This window comes from Coregonus clupeaformis, chromosome 5 (genome assembly GCF_020615455.1).
Source record: "Coregonus clupeaformis isolate EN_2021a chromosome 5, ASM2061545v1, whole genome shotgun sequence".
Lineage (NCBI taxonomy): Eukaryota > Metazoa > Chordata > Actinopteri > Salmoniformes > Salmonidae > Coregonus > Coregonus clupeaformis.
The window spans coordinates 15,760,850-15,784,599 of record NC_059196.1 but is presented as its reverse complement, the minus strand read 5'-3'; the positions used below and the strand labels follow the sequence as shown (position 1 = coordinate 15,784,599).

The window sequence follows — 23,750 nt, the reverse complement described above, 5'->3', positions numbered from 1 at the left end:
TGGGACACATTGATGGCCACCCAAAGGACACAAGTATGTGTCAATGTGTCCTCTGCTTCTCTGTAGTCCAAATTAACCCCAGAGTCACATAGAATACATTTCAGACTACAGGGAGAACTATTTATTTACATTTGGTGGATGAATATTGAGAGACGTTAGTGGTTTGGCAACACTTCTTCCCTGTAAATGAATTACCCTGAGGATCCAGAAGAACAGCTCTCTGAGGTTGAAAACGAAGAAGAGGAAGATGCAGGAATAGAGATAATGGAGGAGGAGGAGGAAGAAGGCGAGGCGGAGGAAGATAAGGAGCCTAAACTGGGCTGGGCTAATCTCCCGGACGTATGTATGCGGCAGGTGTTCTGGTGGCTGCGTGACCGCGACCGTGTCAAGGCAGCCCTGGTGTGTCACCACTGGCACCACGTCATGCGCTCGCCCTCCCTCTGGAGGGTTCGAACCTTCAACTTCTCCGGCCGCATCTCCAGGACCCGCCGCTCGGAGCTGGAGAAGGCCGTGTGTTATGCCAAGACCTACGGCTCTTACCTGGAGGATCTGGAGATCCGCTTCTCCCACCCCTTCAACTCTCTGGTGTCCCGGCGCTTCCAGCAGACGCTTAGGACCTTCCTCGCCGCGCTGCGTAAAACCGGCGGCCGACTACGCTGCCTAACTGTCAACCACATGGAGCTGGACCGCGCCGCCTGGTGCCGCAGCATACGCAAGGCCCTGGTGCGCAGCCTCACCTTCTACCTGCGCCGCGAGGGCTCCCGCCTGGGCTACCTGAGCCTGCGGGGGGCCCGCCTCAACCTGCCCCAGGGCCTTGAGGTTCTGGAGGCCGTGGCTGCAGCTCAGCAGCACATCCACCTGGGCCGCCGGCCCGGCATCACCCACCTCAACCTGGAGGACTTCTTCTCACAGCCGCTAGCCGTCTTCATCAGCCCCGCCTTCCCCCAGGTCATGAACCGCTTCCAGGGCCTCTGCACCCTTACCCTCAACTACAGCTGTGTGTCGGACGAGCTGCTGGCGGCCCTGTCCGCTGCATGTAGGAGCCTGGGCGGGGGAGGGTCCCTGCAGACGTTCACTATACGATGCCATATTCACGAGCCCCACATCCAGGTGGTCTGGGGGGATGCCTGGTCCCATCTGGCCCAGCGTTGTCCCGACCTCCGGGTGCAGATCACAGTGGAGCGGATCCTCAACATGGACAAGCTGGGGAGGATTCTGCTCAGAGAGATCCCGCTGCGCTCGCTCAGTCTCACCAGCTGCTACTTCAGTGAACAGGACTGGAGTGCCAAGCCTGCCCTTACCAACCTAGTGCCCTGCTACAGGAGCTGTTTACAGGTGAGGATTGGTTGCTCTACCCGTCAATACGCAGTAGCAGTCAGCTATGGAGCAATGATGGCAACACTTAGGCTACTGGTTTGTTTGGCGATAAAGTATGCACATTGTGCGGTATATCAACTGTTTTTAATGTACCTGCATTGTCTTTTTATATCCATGCAGTTCAGACACTAGTCCTGGACTAGGCTTAATCTATGTCAGGGAAACCGGCCCCAAGAGACATGACTCTAAGGGCTGGATTCAATCCATATCGCAGATGTATCGCGGTAGATCTGCGTTATAGCTCAATTTAAATTTAAAGGCTGTTCCCAGGTTTGTGGAGACTGCATTCACAGTAAACGCTGCATATGTCAGGTCAATCGGAAATTACCTTCACATTTTCACACGGATCTTCCGCAATACGGAGTGAATCCAGCCCTAAATTGTCAATAGGAAGTCAGTGGCACTCATACTTTAACAAAAAACAGGAATCCATGTTGAAGTGTTGTGAATCTGCCTCCACCCCAATTCCTTGGTTTAGAAACTGACCTTGGACCTGAACAACAGCCACGAGTCTGTGGACGAGGAGCTGCTGGAGGTGGTGCTGCTGTGCAGCCGGCTGGTCTACATGAAGGTCTGGGCCTTCCTGGACATCAGCTTCCTGGACCGGCTGCTGCAGAAACGCCTGGAAAAGAAGATCATCCTAAGGACCATTAAGGTGAGCCAGCGCTCTGGGAGCTGGGGCAAGGCCATATAGGCCTACACACCTGTGTACCAATCTATGTCCTGGCATTGCCGTGATTTACTAACACAAGCTCCACACACTAGCCTGCTGTGTTCTCCTTCCCAGTGAACTGGGATATTGCAGGCATTTTAAAGTGTGTTTGGGTCATTAATGAAACAGCCTTCAGCTGGGCAGTCAGCTTTGTCAGTTCTTAAAGGGGCAGGTCACATTTCCTTCCTCTTCTACTTTAACAACTACGGATGACACTTAATGTGTTGTACCTAGCTATAGCAATGTGCTTATACTATGTGAGCAATATACTGTGTAAGCTGCTTGTGTTTGTGCCCCAGGTGCGGATCTACACCAACAAATATGAGACTACGGCTGAGGATGAGCAGCTGGAGGAGGTGTACTCTCGCTACAGACAACTCATCAACTCAGAGCTCCACTACTTCGCCATCTCCTACCCAATGCTCTGACTGCTGCCTGACAGACACATTGGCCCAAAAATACAGTATTTCAAAAAATAATAGCACCAGTTAAAGGAAGAGGAAGGAAACTACAATTTGATACACAATCATGATGGGTCTGACAACACACACTCACATTCACAAACGCGCACACACACACAGCGCCATCGCTGTAAATATAAACACACGCTCCACAACTCTGATCCTCCTTTTCTTCAAACCCAAATATTTTATTAAAATTGCTGCAAACAATACATGCACTCCAACTTTCCATCATAATGTATACCTCATATTTTATTCAGCAGTAAAATTGCCCATTTTGATTTGAAAATGCTAGCCTGGGTATGTCAGCATCAGCTAAAGAGCCCCACTATAGTCCCTCCAGTGTGGCCATGGTCTAGGGTTGTCCCAGATCTGTTAATGCAAGACAGCACAAACAGATCAGGGACCAGGCTTGTCATGGTGGGAGTGGTATTCAGAAGCTGTGGATGGAGATGGGCTGGCGGAGCTGGGTGCAGATGACCTCGTCGATGTAGAGGGAGTGGGACTTGACCTGGATCTCCTCTTCCAGGATCAGCTGGGAGCGGGTCAGGGACAGCAGCTCCATCTCTGACTGGGCCTGGGCCTCTCGCAGTCTGGGGGTCACAGGGTTGACACAGGGCAATGGGAGACTCATGGCAAATAGGCAAAACATTCGATATGTTCTTCACATAATACATTTAGAAAAGTATCTTAACCAGAAATAGGTTTATCTACTGAACAAAAAAGACTTGAAATGAAAGCTGTGATATCCTGTTTGTATAACAAAATCATGAGTATAGTGAATCACTAATCACTGGGTTGTGTCAGGATAACTAAACTTCTACTTCATACAGAGCTAACAAATCTGTAAAGTACTACAAAATAGCTAAAGTTGTAATTGAAGTGAAAATAGTGGTCAGAGATCCTAGATAGGTTAGCAGAGATAAGTAGGAAGAGTTAGGTACAGTAGAAAGGAATGTGGAGTGCATCGTCACCTCTTGATGTGTGCAGTGAGCTCCTGGACCTCGGAGAGCAGGCGGACCTGGACCGGGTCATGGCAGAGCTCGATGCTGGGTCTCTGGCTACGGGCGGACAGCCGTGTCTGGGCCACCTTCAGGGGACCTGCTTTGTCTTCGATGGCCACGCGCAGGGCCTCCAGGTTCCACTCCTGGCTGGCCACCTCTGACAGAACCTTTTTAGGGGGAAAGGAGAGAAATCATTCCAGTAACTAATCATGGGGGAATCATTCCAGTAACTAATCACAGGGCGGCATGTAGCTTAGTGTTTAAGAGCGTTTGGCCAGTAACCGAAAGGACGCTGGTTAGAATCCTTGAGCCGACTAGGTGAAAAAATCTGCCGACATGCCCTTGAGCAAGGCATGTAACCCTAATTGCTCCTGTAAGTCGCTCAGGATAAGAGTGTCTGCTAAATGACAGTAATTTAAAATGTGGGGGAATCGCTTCAGTAACTAATCATAGGGGGGAATGGCCTGGGTTGTGCATTTGGAAAGTATTCAGACCCCTTGACTTTTTCCACATTTTGTTACATTACAGCCTTATTCTAAAAGCCTTGTTCTAAAAAAAAAAAATATTGAAATTTTTGCAAATGTATAAAAAATAAGAAAACTGAAATATTACATGTACATAAGTATTCAGACCCTTTACTGACTAATTTGTTGAAGCACCTTTGGCAGCGATTACAGCCTCAAGTCTTCTTGGGTACACCTGTATTTGGGGAGTTTCTCCCATACTTCTCTGCAGATCCTCTCAAACTCTGTCAGGTTGAATGGGGAGTGTCGCTGCACAGCTATTTTCAGGTCTCTCCAGAGATGTTCGATCGGGTTCAAGTCCGGGATCTGGCTGGGACACTCAAGGACATTCAGAGACTTGTCCCGAAGCCACTCCTGCGTTGTCTTGGCTGTGTGCTTAGGGTCGTTGTCCTGTTGGAAGGTGAACCTTCGCCCCAGTCTAAGGTCCTGAGCGCTCTGGAGCAGGTTTTCATCAAGGATCTCTCTGTACTTTGCTCTGTTCATCTTTCCCTCGAACCTGACTAGTCTCCCAGTCCCTGCCGCTGAAAAACCTCTGCACAGCATGATGCTGCCACCACCATGCTTCACCGTAGGGATGGTGCCAGGTTTCCTCCAGACGTGACGCTTGACATTCAAGCCAAAGAGTTCAATCTTGGTTTCATCAGACCAGAGAATCTTGTTTCTCATGGTCTGAGAGTCTTTAGGTGCCTTTTGGAAAACTCCAAGCGGGCTGTCATGTGCCTTTTACTGAGGAGTGGCTTCCGTCTGGCCACTCTACCATAAAGGCCTGATTGGTGGAGTGCTGCAGAGATGGTTGTCCTTCTGGAAGGTTCTCCCATCCCCACAGAGGAACTCTGGAGCTCTGTCAGAGTGACCATGGGGTTCTTGGTCACCTCCCTGACCAAGGCCCTTCTCCCCCAATTGCGCTGTATGGCCGGGCGGCCAGCTCTAGGAAGAGTCTTGGTGGTTCCAATCTTCTTCCATTTAAGAATGGGGACATTCAATGCTGCAGAAATTTTTTGGTACCCTTCTCCAGATCTGTGCCTCGACACAATCCTGTCTCGGAGCTCTACGTACAATTCCTTCGACCTCATGGCTTGGTTTTTACTCTGACGTGCCCTGTCAACTGTGGGACCTTATATGGACAGGTGTGTGCCTTTCCAAATCATGTCCAATCAATTGAATTTACCCCAGGTGGATTCCAATCAAGTTGTAGAAACATCTCAAGGATGATCAATGGAAAGAGGATGCACCTGATCTCAATTTTGAGTCTCATAGCAAATGGTCTGAATACTTTCTTTTTTATATATATATATATATATATATATAGTTTTCTCTTTGTCATTATGGGGTATTGTGTGTAGGTTGATAAGAAAAATATATATTTAATTCATTTTAGAATAAGGCTGTAACGTAACAAAATGTGGAAAAAGGGAAGGGGTCTGAATACTTTCCGAATGCACTGTAAAGTACGTTTTTCTCCACATTCCTGCTTACCTTTGCCAGGTGCTCCTCTAGTTGTCCTTTGGCCGTCTTGGTCTCCTGGACCTGCAGCCGGAGGGCAGTGCCCGTAGCATTGTGCTGCCTGTGCATGTCAGCAGCCGTCTGCTCCAGGAGGCTCTCCACCAGAGCCCTCAGCGACAGGGAATTGTTCTTCTCTCGCTCTGCTTTGAGGATGTTGATGTTGGAGAAGGTCTCCCACTCCTCTGGTGTCACAGTGGCACTAGGATTGGAGGGATTAAATGTTATATATTTTTTGTTCAGTGTGTCATGAAAGGATGGCAGGTTAACCTGTAGAAAAGGTTTCCATAAGTAGGGTGGTTAGAGGAGGTATTACACTGACCTCTGCTGGCTGAAGGGAATAATGCTTCTAATGAAGCTACTGTATGCAGAATGCACCTACTATCCCATCACAAAGCATTGTGACAGGCCTTATATTTCTACGTGTATAATTATGACTTTTGCTGCAGGTGAAACTGCATGCTTGGTGAAGAGAAAAGATTATCTTTAGTTTGAAATAATTACATTTTCTTCATTGCATTTCCTACTGCCCCACATTGCACAAAGACAATGTGTCATCGTTTTACCCTGGTACTGCGAGTGCTGTCTGACTAGCCACGTTGTCAATATTCGGGGAGGTGTTTGTGAGCATGGAGCAGAAACCATCAATCTGCTCTGCTTGGAACTTGTCCCGCAGGTCCTTCTCTAGGTAGTACTTTGCAGAGCGGTTCAGTCTGGAGCCAGAACAGAAACATGCATTAGAAGAATTGCAGAGATAGTGAGACTTGCTCGTGTGTGTGTGTGTGTGTGTGGTGACGAACCACTTCCTCCCCTCACCCACCTGATCTGTTCATTGGTCTGCTCCAGGGTGCGGTTCAGCAGTGATGCCACTCCCTCGATCACCTCCCTCTCCTTCATCAGTTCCCGCTCCACCTCGTCATGTACCAGGTCAATGGAAACACGCCTCTGCCTGAAACACACATGGAGATGGAGTACAGTGGCTTGCGAAGGTATTCACCCCCCTTGGCATTTTTCCTATTTTGTTGCCTTACAACCTGGAATTTAAATGGATTTTGGGGGGTTTGTATCATTCGATTTACACAACATGCCTACCACTTTGAAAATGCAAAATATGTTTTATTGTGAAACAAACAAGAAATAAGACCAAAAAAACAGAAAACTTGAGCGTGCATAACTATTCACCCCAAAACTGGTCCTTCAAGTTGGATGGGTTCCGCTGTTGTACAGCAATCTTTAAGTCATACCACATATTCTCAATTGGATTGAGGTCTGGGCTTTGCCTAGGCCATTCCAAGGCATTTAAATGTTTCCCCTTAAACCACTCGAGTGTTGCTCTAGCAATATGCTTAGGGTCATTGTCCTGCTGGAAGGTGAACCTCCGTCCCAGTCTCAAATCTCTGGAAGACTGAAACAGGTTTCCCTCAAGAATTTCCCTGTATTTAGCGCCATCCATCATTCCTTCAATTCTGACCAGTTTCCCAGTCCCTGCCGATGAAAAACATCCCCACAGCATGATGCTGCCACCACCATGCTTCACTGTGGGGATGGTGTTCTCGGGGTGATGAGAGGTGTTGGGTTTGCGCCAGACATAGTGTTTTCCTTGATGGCCAAAAAGCTAAATTTTAGTCTCATCTGACCAGAGTACCTTTTCCATATGTTTGGGGAGTCTCCCACATGGCTTTTGGCGAACACCAAACATGTTTGCTTATTTTTTTCAATAAGCAATGGCTTTTTTCTGGCCACTCTTCCGTAAAGCCCAGCTCTGTGGAGTGTACGGCTTAAAGTGGTCCTATGGACAGATACTCCAATCTCCGCTGTGGGGCTTTGCAGCTCCTTCAGGGTTATCTTTGGTCTCTTTGTTGCCTCTGATTAATGCCCTCCTTGCCTGGTCCGTGAGTTTTGGTGGGCGGCCCTTTCTTGGCAGGTTTGTTGTGGTGCCATATTCTTTCCATTTTTGAATAATGGATTTAATGGTGCTCCGTGGGATGTTCAAAGTTTCAGATATATTTTTATAACCCAACCCTGATCTGTACTTCTCCACAACTTTGTCCCTGACCTGTTTGGAGAGCTCCTTGGTCTTCATGGTGCCGCTTGCTTGGTGGTGCCCCTTGCTTAGTGGTGTTGCAGACTCTGGGACCTTTCAGAACAGGTGTATATGTACTGAGATCATGTGACAGATCATGTGACACTTAGATTGCACAAAGTTGGACTTTATTTAACTAATTATGTGACTTCTGAAGGTAATTGGTTGCACCAGATCTTATTTAGGGGCTTCATAGCAAAGGGGGTGAATACATATGCATGCACCACTTTTCCGTCATTTATTCTTGAGAATTTGTTTTAACAAGTTATTATTTTGATTTCACTTTACCAATTTGGACTATTTTGTATATGTCCATTACATGAAATCCAAATAAAAATCCATTTAAATTACAGGTTGTAATGCAACAAAATAGGAAAAACGCCAAGGGGGATGAATACTTTTGCAATCACTTCCACTAGCGTGTATCTACTACTCCCTGTGACTCTAGCTACCACACTACTCAGCCTGGTCTCAGAGCATTTCGTATTATTCTGTACGTAAATCTGCAATGCTCTATTTAGTATGATATGTTAGGTTTGGTATGGTTACATAAGACAGGTGGTTACTTAAGGCAAAAACGAAAGTAGGGTATAACGCGAACGTCTCAACCTAAAGGTTGCGAATTCGAATCTCATCACGGACAACTTTAGCATTTTAGCTAATAAGCAACTTTTCAACTATTTACTCGTTTTTTGCTACTTTGCAACTACTTAGCATGTTAGCTAACCCTTCCCTAACCCTTCACCTAACCTTAGCCCTTTTAGATAACCCTTCCCCTAACCCTAACCTATCTCCTAAACGTAACCCTAACCCAACCCTAACGTTAGCCACCTAGCTAGAATTCATAACATATCATACATTTTGCAAATTCGTAACATATTGTACGTTTTACAAATTCGTAACATATAACAATATAAATTGTAATTCGTAACATATCATACAAAATGGCCGTTGGACATCCACAAAATAATACATACCATACAAAACGTAACATAAATGGAGTGTCTAGGATTTACATACAGACTAAAATGAAATGCTCTGAGACCAGGTTACACTACTACTGAAGGATATCCTTCTTATCTGTTGGTCTTAGTCTGGTGACTCTAGGTCCCTGTTGGAACAGTGAGCGGAGTCCTTCCCACCTAATTGTGTACCACTGCATTTTCCAACTGACTGATTGGGAGTTTACTCCTCACCGCTCAGTCAGGCACTGCAGGGCGACTCTGAGGGGCTCGGCACAGCTCTCCAGGCTTCTCTCCACCCGGCTCTTACAGGTTATCAGCACCTCAATCTCCTGGACAATCTCCTCCAGCTTCTGGTCCAGCTCAGTCCTCCAGAACTTGATGTCATGGATTCTCTGCTCTGAACACAAGAGATAGGATGGTAAGAATGGTGTGTGGTTGGGTATTATGAGGGGTGGTAATGTAATGTATGTGTCATTACAAAGACCATTCATTTACAGTGATGAATCAACCACTACTTTGATAGAAACTGATTCTGTTATCATCTCTTCTTATTGATGTCGTCTTACCCAGTCTCTTGTTGGCATCCTGTTGCATGCGTTTGGCTGCCATGCCACTCTCCTCTATCAGCCTCTTACTCTCAGCGGTTAGTCGCTCAGAGCGTGAACGCTCAGCCTCCGCACTCCCATAATGTATTTGGTTTGCAAGCCTCCATTCTGGTGGCAGGAACTTGGGTGGAGGGTCCATCAGCCTAGACATTTCTCCACTGCAATTCTTTCAGTCAAAAAAACTATAATCTTTACTTTCAATTAAGACACATGAAAGACACAACAACAACACAAAATGTCACATAATAAGGCAGATAATTTTTTTGCAAAACTAGTAAATAGCCTACCAAAGTACCAATTAAATAGCAATTAGCTACAGTAGCTAACTAGGATGGACAGAAAATGGATATAACTAGCTACAGTAATGTTAGCCAGCTAGCTAGCTAGCTAGGTAGTTGTCATATAACTTTAGCAAACTAGCTAACAAACGTGGCTTGCAAGATGTCACTAAAATATAAGTAGTGAACAAAATCTCTCTTCTTACCATACCTTTACAGTGCGGTGTGAAACACTGGTTAGTTTTAAAAGTTGCAACAATGTTGCCTGTCTTCAACTCAAGGACAGGTTGTAAACAAACGGTTGCTAGATCAACGCAACACATTGTAATCTGGGCGGAGCTATCAACCGCGGCAAATTTAAAAGGCCAGCGAAGTGTACATTTGGATCAGATTTGGATTCTAACAACAACATCTGTGTGAGGCAATTTGCTAGCTAGCTAACGTTAGCTATCTTAGCAACGATGTCATCCAGCAACAAAAACAAGGACAACTTCGTCGACAAGACAGGTGAAAAGCTGTGTTGCTCTAAAAAGGATATGGAGATCAGTAAACTCAGAAAGGAGAATGCATATCTCAGGAAGTCATTGGATGAGCTGTCTAGTCAGAAAAGAGAACCATCCGATTCTGAAAATAACATGCTTTTATTAGAGAAAATCCTGTCACTGGAGACTCTACCAGAGAAGAACGCTCAGCAGCTGCTGGCCAGGGACCAGGAAATCTGCTCTCTTTGGAAGCAGGCCCATGTGGCGGGGGGTGAGACAGTGGCCAGTCTGCAGGTCCAGATAGACCACTATGTCAGGGAGGCCAACCAGAGAAAAATACTATTCCAGTCACTCCAAGCCGAGACAGAGAATGTTAAGAACAAGCTGGTCTCCATGTCTGCTAAGTGCCAGAAGCTGGAGAGTAGTAGAGCTGGCGCTGGGTTGCACAGCTGCCCATCAGATGGACAGGTGTCCACCACCAGTACTGCAATGAGCCACGACCACCTCAGAGATGCACTGGAAAAGAACCAGCAGTGGCTGGCCTACGACCAGCAGAGAGAGGCCTATGTGAAGGCGGTGTTGGCCCGGGTGTTTGGGCTGGAGCAGCAGCTGAACCAGGCCAAGCAGACCCTTGCACAGCAGCATAAAGACGCCCATTCAGAAGAGAGGTCAGTGCAGATACAGAAGCACTATGAGAAATTGTTACTGACGACCAAGAGGGAGCTGGAAACTCAGAGAGAGCAGGTCAATATAGCCCAGAGACAACTAACTGAGCTGCAGTGTAGGTATGAGGAGAAGCAGAGAGAGGTTGGAGATGCGAGGCAGCAGTTCCAGCCGGAGAGGCTGAGTATTCGGCAGAGTGTCCAGAAGGAGAAGCGTCGCTCTGGGGACAGAGAGGGCCATCTGTGGGGTGACATGGAGGAGCTCCAGGCCAGACTAGAGGAAAAGGAGATCAGGTCTGCTGAGCTCATAGTACAGGTGAATCTACTGCAGAAATCCCTACTGAGCCTGCATGAGGAGCAGAAATGCGTCACAATTCTAGAACAGCAGATCCAGGTGTCTGCCAAAGACCTGGAGGATGAGAAGCGAGACTGTCAGTATTTACAACAACAGCTCCACAACGTGTTGAAGAAGCTACGCAAGGCAAAGGACCACGTCGCCAAACTCGAGTCAGATAAGGGGCAGAGGGAGTTGTCCTGTCTGTACGAGGCCAGTTCTCACAGCAAACCCCCAGCACCCCTGAAGCCCTCCAAAGAGAGCGTCACCTCCCCCTCTCAGGTCCCCAAGATGCTGGACGAGAGCTTCTTAGAATGTCCCAGCTGCCGAGCCCAGTACCTCACCAGCCACCACCGAGAGCTGCTGGCCCACCTCGAGCACTGTCTGTAAACACTGTCTGGGCTGTACAGGGGCTGGGAGCATAGAAGTAGGCCAAGATCTATCCAATCTATTTAGAATCTAGTCCTTCTTTTTTTTTTGGCTGGGAGTACCCACCCCAATAAGGAATAGTCTGGAACAGGCTAGGGGCGACATTTTACTATTCTAAAACGCACTAAACTTAACAAAATGTTATAGGTGGTGCGAACACCAGCTGCAATGCCATGGTTACTTTGTGAACTGCGTCTGTGTGTTTAGAAGAGTAAAATGTCAACCTGTATGTCTATGTACCTTGGTCCTGGATTGCTACTGGATCGGATTGGCGATCAAACTGGAAATAGCACTTACTGTATACTGTAAGGAACATTGCTTCAAGCCAATGAGTTGATCAATCAATCAATGTATTTTATAAAGCCCTTTATAACTGTTGAACTATTTACTCACTCATGCTTTTATGTTTTTCTCTCTGACTAAAGTGTAAATCTGTTGACTGGTTTAAAATACTTTAGATCATTTTGATGTTCAGAGACTGTTGTGAATTGTTGTTCCTAATGTCCATTATTATTATCCTTGCATAAATCTTCTAAATACCCGTTAATAAAAAATAAAAAAAACTATTGTTCTAGAAATGTATAGTTCTTGTTTCCAGCGAATCGTGATCGTTTGTAAATTAAAAGAAACAATCTTATTACAATAAAACAGACTGTAGCCTACATTGTATCAAAGAAGGTCTAGAAATTACTGATTGTATTTCTATTCCAGACTAGTGATAAATGACTGGCATCATTTAAATGTTTTGCTTTATTTAAGCTTTAAATAGGTTACAGTATAACATTTGTATTCATTTATTAAATGTACCACATTTGTTACTGAGACAATAGAGCACTCCTAATTTTCAATATACTGTAAATACAGAATAAAGTGGCTCCTACTGAGCTGCTCTCCTTACAAGACACTATTATTCAAATGCTCACCTCCGCTCTCTTTCAACTTCACAGGCCCCACAGGACATGGTTTGGTTTTCAGTAAGCTGCTCAAGACACCCCTCCTTTAATGCCACCCTAATCCCCCTTACTGCCCACTAAAACGTTTGCAAGACAGTGACGGATAGGTATTTTCAATAAGCAAATAACGATATCTGAACAGGTCTCGCTTATGCTGAAATTGGTCAAAGAAAAGTATAAGAAGTTCTATAGATTAAATGTTGATGGGTACAGTCCAAGCAAGACAAGACTTGCATATGTTTTAAGAATAATTAATCATTTTCAAATGTAGCAATAAATAATCAAATAGGAATTACATAGTTTTGTACGAAAGTATCCATTGAACAGTTATCTACAGGTTGTTAACATTGAGGCACTTGCTGAATCCACTTTTTTCCTCAATCACACTTACTTGAACCAAAATGACTTCAATAAATACATAAACCAGTAACCTTCACACACATCTATAAAAAGGGCATGGTCATAAATATGAACAAGAACAAATTGTGCAATATATTTCTCAAACATATCCTCTATGAGAAATTACATTGAAATGGAATGGCATAGCACAAAGGGTTTTGTTAACAGAGGACTAAGTTTGCAAAGGGATGCATTAATGATACCATTATATGATTGGTCAAATTCTCAAGTGAAACAGCCACGACTCTGATGTCAATGTTCAACTTTAGTACAAGCTAACTGGAACATCTGACAATGTCCAATGTGTTCTATATGAATCCAAAGAGACAAACACCAAAAAACATAAATACACTGAGAAAAACTAACACTGAACCTTTCTTAAAATGATACTGCCAATATCTCTCTGCAACTGATTTTAAAAGCGGGATCAACATCTGAACAGAACAGAAATAAACAGACAGGTTCTGTTGCCGCCACAACTGGCAGTGGAGAACAAGAAACAGTATGATTCATTAAAAACAAAGTGCACTAGCCTATAGTTTTTAAGTAACATTCCATGACTCCAGCAGCACCACAGCTTGCAGACAGGCCACCAAAGGTCAAAAGGGCAGATGTGTAACAGCATAGATGGACAGACAGTGTTCGAGGGCATGTCTGGTCCACTCACAGGTCCGAACTGGCTGTGGCCTTGTCAAGGATTTTGATGTTCTCCGACGCTAGACCTTCCTCAATGGCCACTTTGGACTCTTGTACCTAAAACCAGACGGAGGCATTTATCAATTCAAACTTCAATGGAGAATCTCCAATCTTTTTAGTCCAGGAGTCCAGAACCAGGCTGAACCTGTGACCGGAAAACTAGCCCAAAATGTATGTGAATGTACAGTGGGGAAAAAAAGTATTTAGTCAGCCACCAATTGTGCAAGTTCTCCCACTTAAAAAGATGAGAGAGGCCTGTAATTTTCATCATAGGTACACGTCAACAATGACAGACAAATTGAGAAAGAAAAATCCAGAAAATCACATTGTAGGATTTTTTATGAATTTATTTGCAAATTATGGTGGAAAATAAGTATTTGGTCACCTACAAACAAGCAAGATTTCTGGCTCTCACAGACCTGTAACTTCTTCTTTAAGAGGCTCCTCTGTCCTCCACTCGTTACCTGTATTAATGGCACCTGTTTGAACTTGTTATCAGTATAAAGACACCTGTCCACAACCTCAAACAGTCACACTCCAAACTCCACTATGGCCAAGACCAAAGAGCTGTCAAAGGACACCAGAAACAATATTGTAGACCTGCACCAGGCTGGGAAGACTGAATCTGCAATAGGTAAGCAGCTTGGTTTGAAGAAATCAACTGTGGGAGCAATTATTAGGAAATGGAAGACATACAAGACCACTGATAATCTCCCTCGATCTGGGGCTCCACGCAAGATCTCACCCTGTGGGGTCAAAATGATCACAAGAACGGTGAGCAAAAATCCCAGAACCACACGGGGGGACCTAGTGAATGACCTGCAGAGAGCTGGGACCAAAGTAACAAAGCCTACCATCAGTAACACACTACGCCGCCAGGGACTCAAATCCTGCAGTGCCAGACGTGTCCCCCTGCTTAAGCCAGTACATGTCCAGGCCCGTCTGAAGTTTGCTAGAGTGCATTTGGATGATCCAGAAGAGGATTGGGAGAATGTCAGATGAAACCAAAATAGAACTTTTTGGTAAAAACTCAACTCGTCGTGTTTGGAGGACAAAGAATGCTGAGTTGCATCCAAAGAACACCATACCTACTGTGAAGCATGGGGGTGGAAACATCATGCTTTGGGGCTGTTTTTCTGCAAAGGGACCAGGACGACTGATCCATGTAAAGGAAAGAATGAATGGGGCCATGTATCGTGAGATTTTGAGTGAAAACCTCCTTCCATCAGCAATGGCATTGAAGATGAAACGTGGCTGGGTCTTTCAGCATGACAATGATCCCAAACACACCGCCCGGGCAGCGAAGGAGTGGCTTCGTAAGAAGCATTTCAAGGTCCTGGAGTGGCCTAGCCAGTCTCCAGATCTCAACCCCATAGAAAATCTTTGGAGGGAGCTGAAAGTCTGTGTTGCCCAGCGACAGCCCCAAAACATCACTGCTCTAGAGGAGATCTGCATGGAGGAATGGGCCAAAATACCAGCAACAGTGTGTGAAAACCTTGTGAAGACTTACAGAAAACGTTTGACCTGTGTCATTGCCAACAAAGGGTATATAACAAAGTATTGAGAAAGTTTTGTTATTGACCAAATACTTATTTTCCACCATAATTTGCAAATAAATTCATAAAAAATCCTACAATGTGATTTTCTGGATTTTTTTTTCTCATTTTGTCAGTCATAGTTGACGTGTACCTATGATAAAAAATTACAGGCCTCTCTCATCTTTTTACGTGGGAGAACTTGCACAATTGGTGGCTGACTAAATACTTTTTTTCCCCACTGTATGAGAGTGCGTATGTCTATTCCCTATGTCTGGACTGTTCTTGGTGGCTTACAGTAAACTTGCACTTACCTTAAAGGGTGAGCTAATACCCACAATGCATTGGAGCGTACTGCAGTAGTAGCAGAGAATGCACTCCCCTCCGAGCACCGGAATCTCATCCTTGCTCACATAGACCTGGATAAACACAGAAACATATTTGAGCATCTCCATATCATAAAACACAAAGACACACACACGCGCAGTCATATTACCTGGGTGAGCTCGTCATTAAATGAGACCTCATCATCCTTCACCCAGGTGTAGGTAATGTAGTCCGAAACACTCCTGAATCCCACCTGTAACACACAAATACACATCTGTAAAAACTACACATTGATGATACTTCTTTGATTCAAAAAAAACATCAGAGGGTTAAGTAGACTCTGACCTTGTAGAGGCCTATCCAGTCCCAGGCACTAGAAGGGAAGGGCTGAAGGGGGCTGTAGATCACCATGGCATCAAAGTCGGCGCTCCATTCACCCTCGGCACAAACGCGCACCAACGGCGTCTCGTACATCTTCCTCAACTACAGTGTGGGGATAGACAGAAAAGATGGAGGGAAGAGGTAGTCAGGAGTGGCTAGAGGGTGAAGGAGTATATTTGCATCATACGGTATCACTATCAAGAGTCACATTGGAGAAGCAGTTCAGGGCCTGTATTCAAAAAGCATCTCAGAGTAGGAGTGCTGATCTTGGGTCAGTAAATGTTGCCTCTTAGATCATAATGAATAACATTATGTGGACAGGAAGGAACTGATTTTAGATCAGCACTGCTACTCTTAAGACTTTGTTAACACGGTCCCAGATGCGGGAATGGGAAATGCCGCTGTCTCAGCCACCTCCAAAGTAAACAAGCCGATGACAGGCTTGTGGTCGCTGACGCCGTACTCCATGTTGCTGGTGTACGAGTCCTGCTTGAGTTTCAGAGGGAACTCTTCCTCCTCCGCCTCCTGCTGCTGCTTGGTGTTCTTCTCATCCAGACCAGAGTCCCTGTCCTCGTCCTCCTCCTCCTCCTCCTCTGGGGGTGGCTCTTTGGGCTTCACCCTCCACAGGATCCGGTCTGTCCAGGCCGGCTTACGCATCTTACCACTGGGCAGACAGACGGGCGGACGAGAGAAGAGACAGGGATTTAGTGAGAGAGAATTGGAGAGAGAGAAAGAGAATGATTAAGTAAGAATGGAAGAGATGGAGAGAAACAGGCAAACGGACAAGCGAAGAGATTTAGTGAGAGACAATCAAGGAGACAGATGGAGAGAAACAGAAAGACAGTGTTCCAAATAAACTAGTATATCACTTAGAATTCATGCCCAATACATTTATTCATTCTAGTAGTATGCTAGTGTGGATATTTGAACAAAGCCTGTGTGTGGGAGAATGACATGAGAGAGAGTGTTAGAGATGGAAAAAGTATGACAAGTAATCTGACAAAGCTAGCTGGATTTCTTCAGCATTTCATCCATCTCGGTGTTATTTCAGTCTGCTCTACATGATGGATCAGATTCAGCAGTGCTTTGTCTCCTTTTATATCCCTCATTAGTAGTCTCTCATAGCTGATTAGTTTGCCACCCCGTCTCACTGGGTGACTCATGCAGTGAGTTCCCTCTCAATTGTACTGATTAGTGTACAGCGGTGGAGACCGTAGGTAATGACACTGACACACACAAACGCACAGTGATGCACACACGCCCGCCCCCACACAAGCACACATATCTATATAGCCATTTAGCTATTCATTAGGAGGTATATAGTGAACAATCCAAGCAGCAGGAAAGGAGGTTGTGCTGTATATAGCTAGTAACCATGCCTGTTAGAACCTGACAGCTGCTTACGCCCACAGAGGCAATGGTACAGTCGGCTAGCAAAGCTGCTCTCTCTCTCTCTCTCTGTATGAGTGAGATGGTATTGTGGGGGTTAAATTAATTAGGATTAACAAATCCAGAATACTGTGTCCACTGAGAATGGCAACCACCTCCGCACAATGCTGATACACTTCAATGGAATTTTCCACCGGCTTCATATGAAGAATAAAGCGACTTTGATATACCGTATATACTGTTAGAGGCAACTGTGTTAGCTGCAGACAACTATGATATATATCACATAGCATTCACATCAGCAGAAAACAAAAAACCCAAGAGAGCAAGGTCTGCTGTTCTGTAGGAACCATTTTGTGGGAGAGAAAGGTATTTTGACTTTCCATTGCAAATACCTATCCGTCACTGTCTTGCAAACGTTTTAGTGGGCAGTAAGGGGGATTAGGGTGGCATTAAAGGAGGGGTGTCTTGAGCAGCTTACTGAAAACCAAACCATGTCCTGTGGGGCCTGTGAAGTCGAAAGAGAGCGGAGGTGAGCATTTGAATAATAGTGTCTTGTAAGGAGAGCAGGAGTCAGCTCAGTAAGAGCAAGCAGAAAAGATGACACAAAAGTGGGAAATCTGAAAGAAAACAATGGTGAATGCTTTATAGAGCCAAAGAGTAATTAACATCTATATGTGTGCGAGTGTTCCCATATGCCTATGATTGCACGTAAGCCATTACCTGCTGTCATAGCAGTCAGAGAACCTGTCGAATTTGTAGGTTGGTTGAAAGTCCAAAGGTCCCTCGTCAAACTCCTGCAGGAGAGCCTCCTTCTTCTTCATCATGGTTAGCTGATACAACCACACGGAATGACAAGACAAACATTACACTCAACATCGTCAGGAAATACGATGGCTGCATCCCAAATCGCACCCCATTCCCATTATAGTGCACTTCTTTTGAATCAGAGCCCTATGGGCCCTCGTGAACAAACAGAGTGCCATCTGGGATACATCCTATGTCTTACATGCATGAAAACAAGACAACTGTACATGTGTTAAATGAAAAGCCACTGTCCGTTTTCCAATCTAGTTAAATCTATGTATAGTATTCTCCAAGATCGAGCAAAACAGATGCATCTCTCATGAGTCTGACCTGGTCTTTGCTCCACAGCAAGTTGAACTTATGGCTGGTGATGCAGTTGCGCAAAAAATGCATGCCATGATCTTGGATGCGGAAGTTCAAATCCCCAAACCAAAAGACCAGCCTGAGAGAGAGGGGGAATGAGAGAGAGGGGGAATGAGAGAGCGAGAGAGAGAGAAAGGCCACTGTGAACATTCAACATAGTGAGAGCACAGTAGTACTTAAAATCATATTACAAGCAGGTGCCAAGCCCCTCCATTGATAACACTAAAACAGCAACTGTGTGAATATCGAAAAATGCACACTCAATTGACAACGTGCGTTTAATGTATACCAACTTGTGGTCGAGGATTTGCGGTGTCTTTTTGGGGTCGAAGGTCTGTGTGTCCAGAATGTACTCGAACTCGTCGACGCGCTGCAAGGCGTACTGCATGTGTGCTGCCAGGTGGCAGTTGAGGAAGCAGAGCATATGGCCGTAGAAAGACAGACGGATGGACACCCCACCTTTATTCCCCTGTTGGGCGCAAGGTCAATCAATCAAATGTATGAATAAAACAATTTTTACATGAGGCTAACACACAATGCCTTATAATACACTTACAGTGAATTATAACACTTGCTATAAGCTGTCATAATAAGTAATAACATCCACTGAGCCTGATCTTACCCAGTAGCCGAAGATGCCTGTGCGAGTGTAGGTGGCCTGGATGTCTCTAATGAATGGAACGTGGGCCAGTTTGGAGAAGAACAGCAGTAGGAGGCCCTGCATTCGGATGGAGGACACCTACAACACAACAAGACACCCTGAGACTGCTTCATCTAAACCTGGGCTATTTTTCAGGGTCTTTATGTAACCAGGAGAAAGACAAAAGGTAGACTCAAAAGGGTGGAAGTGGAGAGACACATAAGAAGCAAATGATATTGCTTTGAAAGACAAGGAGGTGAAAATAAACTGAGGACAAACTATGTTGGGAGCACATTTTTCTGTTACTTTAGACTAAGGATGGTGGCATAAAACTAGTTCAAACCGGTCTATGGTGCTGGAGTGCTATTATTAGTGTTATGAAGCCATATGTCCTACTGTTGTACCTTCAGGTAGCCTCGTGGTGCCAGGCTGGACATGAAGAGATGGCTCCAGGAGTCCTCGACAGCCATGTCTATGATGAACCTGTGAGGAGCAGTGTACACCTCCTGGAGACTACAAGACACACACACAGGTTATAACTATTGTTGCCTGTAACATTAGGATCATACAAATAAACATACTGAAGCATTTTCACCATGCCACTCTGAATAAACTTTGTAGACTTTACACAGTAAAAAAACAGATTTTCCTGTCATGCCATTGTACTGTCTGTCTCAATCAATGTCCAATCAGCATGCAGTAGCTCCGCAACCCACCCAATCACATAGAGGTCTGGGGTCTTTGGGGAGTTCAGGTGAAGCAAGGAGCTGATGTCATCTGGAGGATCAGCTGTAGCGACATTCCACGTGACCATGTGAAGCCTGGAGGGAGCGAGAGAGCGAGAGAGAGAAAGAGAGGGAGTGAGAGTAGAGAGGGGGCGATGGAAAGCAAGAAAGAGATAGAGAAAGAGGGAGTGAGAAAGAGAGAGAAGGAGCGAGAGCGAGAGAGTAAGAGAGAGTACAGCAGATCATGATTCACTTGCACAGCAGTTTTCCCCGAAACTCAGAGCAAAAGCCTGACAAATTGGACTGCAACTTTCAGAAGCTTATTTAGTTACACAACAACAATATCACGGTTAGCCAGTCTTGAATGGACAGTGGTGGTTGATAAAGCCTAGTCCCATCTCTCTAACCATAGCCTATATCAATTCAAAAACTGTGAATGAAAAAAACTTCTCAACAAAGAACTAAGCCCATCCCTTTCCATGTCCTAAGCACAGAACTAAATAGAACACTGAACATTGACTTATGATCTCTATGGTCCTAACATCATAGCTCTTCAGTTCTGTTAACAAAAGGTCATTTTGTGTTATCAAATCAAAAGATAAGCATGCCAGAGATTACGATCCAGAACGGAAGAGACCGCACACACTGCCTGCTCTGAGCTCAAGAGGCTGATCAACCAATGGTCCAAGGTCTAAAATCAAGACATGAAAATGTTTTCTAACTTCTCTACCAACTCAGACCCTCTGTACTCTGATAAAGCCAGACAACATTGGAATACAATGGAGAACTCATTGCTGGACGTTTTAGTCAAGAAGAATCATTAGTATCCAGTCTTAAGGTACTTTGTGTTCATCAACTAAACCCTTGCAACGAAGAACCATGTGCAATGCATTTTGATTTAAAACAAATCTGATGTTAAACAGACAGAGAAAGAGGAAGTCAAGTCGAAGTAAGCCCAAAGAGAACAGAAAAGAGGAACTCGGCAAACGCCTATAAAATGTCCACCTGAAGTTCTCTTTCTTGGGCCGGCTGGCCCTTTTACCACAGATGAGGAAGGCGTTGTCCAAGCTGCGTGCCACCTGCTCTTGGAGCTGGGGTGAGGGGTCCAGGTCGTCCACGCAGGTCATGAGCTGAGCGAGGCGCTGGCGCAGCAGCAGGCGGCTGCCCGAGGACTGGGTGGCAGAGCTGGCTATGCTGTCCGAGCGGATGCGCCCTACGGGCGAACCGAACAACCGGCGGATCTCATCCATTGTGGGTGAGCTTCTGGAAGGAATCTCCGTTTCGGGAAGAGAGGAGGAAAATATGGAGGAGGTCACTGATGCTATGATGAGTTCAGAACGGCAGGTGGTTAATCCTTGTTTACAAGGGGAAAGTTTCACTGGAGATTACTCGTTTATCCTTTAATGGAGATTTGGATACTTGAATATTTGCAGAGATCATAGGTCTTCTACAGTGGTCAAACTGCAGATTTATGTCCTTGGTGATTCTGTCATGTTCCAAGATCCATCAAAGTGAGACCCTCATCACTGCACTTTCCCTCTGCATCCTGTGTGAGACTGAATTTGATATGAAAGACCATACAGAACTCCTGATGGTGCAAAAGCACAGAAATGGCTACAGATTCACCAAAGGTCCTGTCTTAGAATTCGTTACTGTATAACAGGTGGAAGAAGAGTAGGATAGACCAGCTAAGACAAATTTGACGACTAATGTATACTTTTGGCAGAGCAATGATGCCTTCAATAAAATCCAGCGTCTCTGGAAGCAAATGAGACCTGAGAAGGTTTTTGGAGGGTCTGAAGTAGACTGAGAAGGATTACGGGCTAAGTAGGATCAAGAAGGGGCCACGTGAGACCCCTTAATGCTAGAAAATGCAACTTAGTCTGTAATAATTTGCTCAACACTAGCAAGGCTTAGAAGAGAAACAAAGCGGTAGTGGTTGTGGTAGACTTTGGGCCCAATCATCTGCTTAACTGAACTTTCCTTCGAGTGGCATGGATTATTTCTCTAATATGTGTGGGAATGCAATGGGAAACCTAATCAAAATAATACTCCCTATATTATGCTCTTAGCTTTGTATTGGGTGCTGGCACTGGCAGACAATGTGAGGTTGCACTGTGTTCTGTCTGGGGAAATACAGACCTAATAAGGAAATAGTTAGCCTGTGTGCATGCGTTCCAATAGCCTGCACAGATATTATGTAACCAACAATCCAACCATGTGCAGTTCTTTGTCAGCTCAAATGCTATGCTGCCTGCACCACCACTGCCTTGCTGAAAAGGATACTGGGTGTGTAGTGTCCATTGACCGTAAACAAATGAAATGTGCAGTGTCTCCTTATGCACAAAACATGTTCTCTAATCAAAGTTGTTAGCTAGAGCTCCTATGACTTCAAACCTGAAAGTGTCCTCATTGCAGCAGTTCTTCTCCATGTTGACCGAGTTCTTGACTTGTGACTGGGTGTCTTCTTTAGTATCATCATCATTCTCCATAATCTCACCAGCTGCAAAATCATGGAATTATGATAACGTTACAAACAACAAAACTCATGATATGAACACACAGCAATATGTTGTCTGAATAAAAAATAAAGTATTGAATGTCAAGACAGGAACCCTAGCTTGCTAGCGAATGTTAGGAATGTTTTTACACATTAGATGAGAAGTTAGCTATGCCAGTGGTTAACTTCGTTCCTTTAAATGAGCTAAACTAGCTATTTTATCTGTGTTTAGGATGACAACTGATTAAAATATAGTACAAATAATACTAAATAGTACAATATAGTACACATAATACATTTACAATGTTCTTACTACCTGGAAATGCCTGTTGTTTTGTCGTAGCCTACTCGCACTCGGATTACAGAAATCTGACACGAAAGATGACAATTGGGTGTGAGATTACGCAACACACTTTGTTTACGTTTTGCACATGCACTTCCTCAAAGAAGAATACCGAGTGACCGCGCTTCCTCTTCTACGGTATTATGGCAGTCCGCAAACGAGCATGTGAAGTGAATGCCGTCACCTACTGGTGGTAAACTATAAAAACATATCCATTAGGAGAAGGAAAAAACAGACATAAAAATTTTAAAATAAACATCCCACTCCTTCATTTACATTCCATTTCGAGTCACATCCCTACACAGTCTCAGGGGCCTGTGAGGGCAGAACATCCTTTGACAGGATTTCATGCAATGCCTCGGCTGTAAACTCACTGAGTCCCCCAAAAATGTTCTGCTGCACTCACAATAATTCAGATTTTCTCTGATTTCTTCTTCGTTTGTTCTGTGTAGTTTATGACCATTGCCATAAATGCTACGAAGTCCACATTTTGACATGTAATATATCAAGATCCCTTGACTGACGAGAAACATCCACTGGTGCAGTCTCCACAGTTGCAGCATATAACTTCAGCTGGCATACGATATTGTTCCCGTCTGCATACACTTGCATTTATAATACTGCAGGGCTTGTGCACAAAAGTCCTTACATGGCCTAGCTTTACATGAGAAGGGAGAGACTTATCAAAAAACAATATGGACGAAGTGGGTTTCCTTACTCTATCCACCAATCACTTCACCTACTTCCTCAGGTATATCATCGGCATCCACTTCATGCGCAAACCAAGAGATAACCCCCTTGACAGGCGCCCTGCTTTGGAAATCCATATAGAAAACATTCCATTCAAAAATATTTTTGAGGCGCAAAGCAAGCTTATTCTGTTCCGCGGACACAGAAAATCTGAATAAGACCAACTCTTGTGACTCTCACCAATGCCACCTCACCCTATGCATATATGATACTCCTCATGACTTCAAACGGATCCCCCAGGTAACATTGATCCAAAACTCCTATATAAACAAATCTAGGGATATCTTAGTTTCCATCACAACTTTACTTATTTTGTTTCCTGTCTTTTTCACGACTGTAGCCTACTCATTCTCACTGTCTTCTTTACCCGACCCGCCATCAGTTTCGAACAGAGCATCCATTTCCGTAATCTTCCCTACAATACATGTCCTCAATGTGACGGTAAGTGAGGTCAGGTCGGTGGGACCATTCTAGCCAATGAGAGGGCAGGCACGCGTGTGAACAAGGCATAACAAAGCCGTTTTTC

At 44.9% G+C, this 23,750-nt stretch overlaps 3 protein-coding genes across 6 annotated transcripts; 2 read left to right on the top strand and 1 right to left on the bottom strand.

Moving 5' to 3' along the window:
- Nucleotides 1–5: 5 nt before the first annotated feature.
- LOC121563307 (F-box only protein 39-like) lies at nt 6–2,757 on the top strand. Its single transcript, XM_041875259.1, has 3 exons — nt 6–1,335; nt 1,856–2,032; nt 2,389–2,757. The coding sequence occupies exons 1-3, from the start codon at nt 187–189 to the stop codon at nt 2,515–2,517; spliced, it is 1,455 nt and encodes a 484-aa protein (XP_041731193.1). The 5' UTR covers nt 6–186; the 3' UTR covers nt 2,518–2,757.
- LOC121563276 (tektin-1) lies at nt 2,714–22,592 on the bottom strand. Of its 4 annotated transcripts, XM_041875242.2 has the most exons (20): nt 22,448–22,592; nt 22,029–22,134; nt 19,623–19,727; nt 19,311–19,419; nt 18,889–19,005; nt 18,560–18,735; nt 18,234–18,345; nt 17,820–17,929; nt 17,578–17,604; nt 16,122–16,371; nt 15,672–15,809; nt 15,496–15,579; nt 15,314–15,418; nt 9,193–9,397; nt 8,858–9,023; nt 6,399–6,527; nt 6,145–6,291; nt 5,555–5,780; nt 3,525–3,721; nt 2,714–3,143 (listed from the first exon to the last, which is right to left on the bottom strand). In XM_041875242.2, the coding sequence occupies exons 2-20, from the start codon at nt 22,121–22,123 to the stop codon at nt 2,984–2,986; spliced, it is 2,658 nt and encodes an 885-aa protein (XP_041731176.2). In that variant the 5' UTR covers nt 22,124–22,134; nt 22,448–22,592; the 3' UTR covers nt 2,714–2,983. The 4 variants fall into 4 exon arrangements, with proteins under 4 accessions (XP_041731176.2, XP_041731182.2, XP_041731185.1 ...); XM_041875248.2 differs by lacking the exon at nt 17,578–17,604; XM_041875251.2 differs by lacking the exons at nt 15,314–15,418; nt 15,496–15,579; nt 15,672–15,809; ... (8 more) ...; nt 22,029–22,134; nt 22,448–22,592 and adding an exon at nt 9,716–9,902.
- LOC121563317 (centrosomal protein of 55 kDa-like) lies at nt 9,961–12,957 on the top strand. The gene has a single exon (XM_041875265.2). It carries the CDS (start codon nt 9,971–9,973, stop codon nt 11,375–11,377), a length of 1,407 nt encoding a protein of 468 aa, XP_041731199.1. The 5' UTR covers nt 9,961–9,970; the 3' UTR covers nt 11,378–12,957.
- Nucleotides 22,593–23,750: the final 1,158 nt, after the last annotated feature.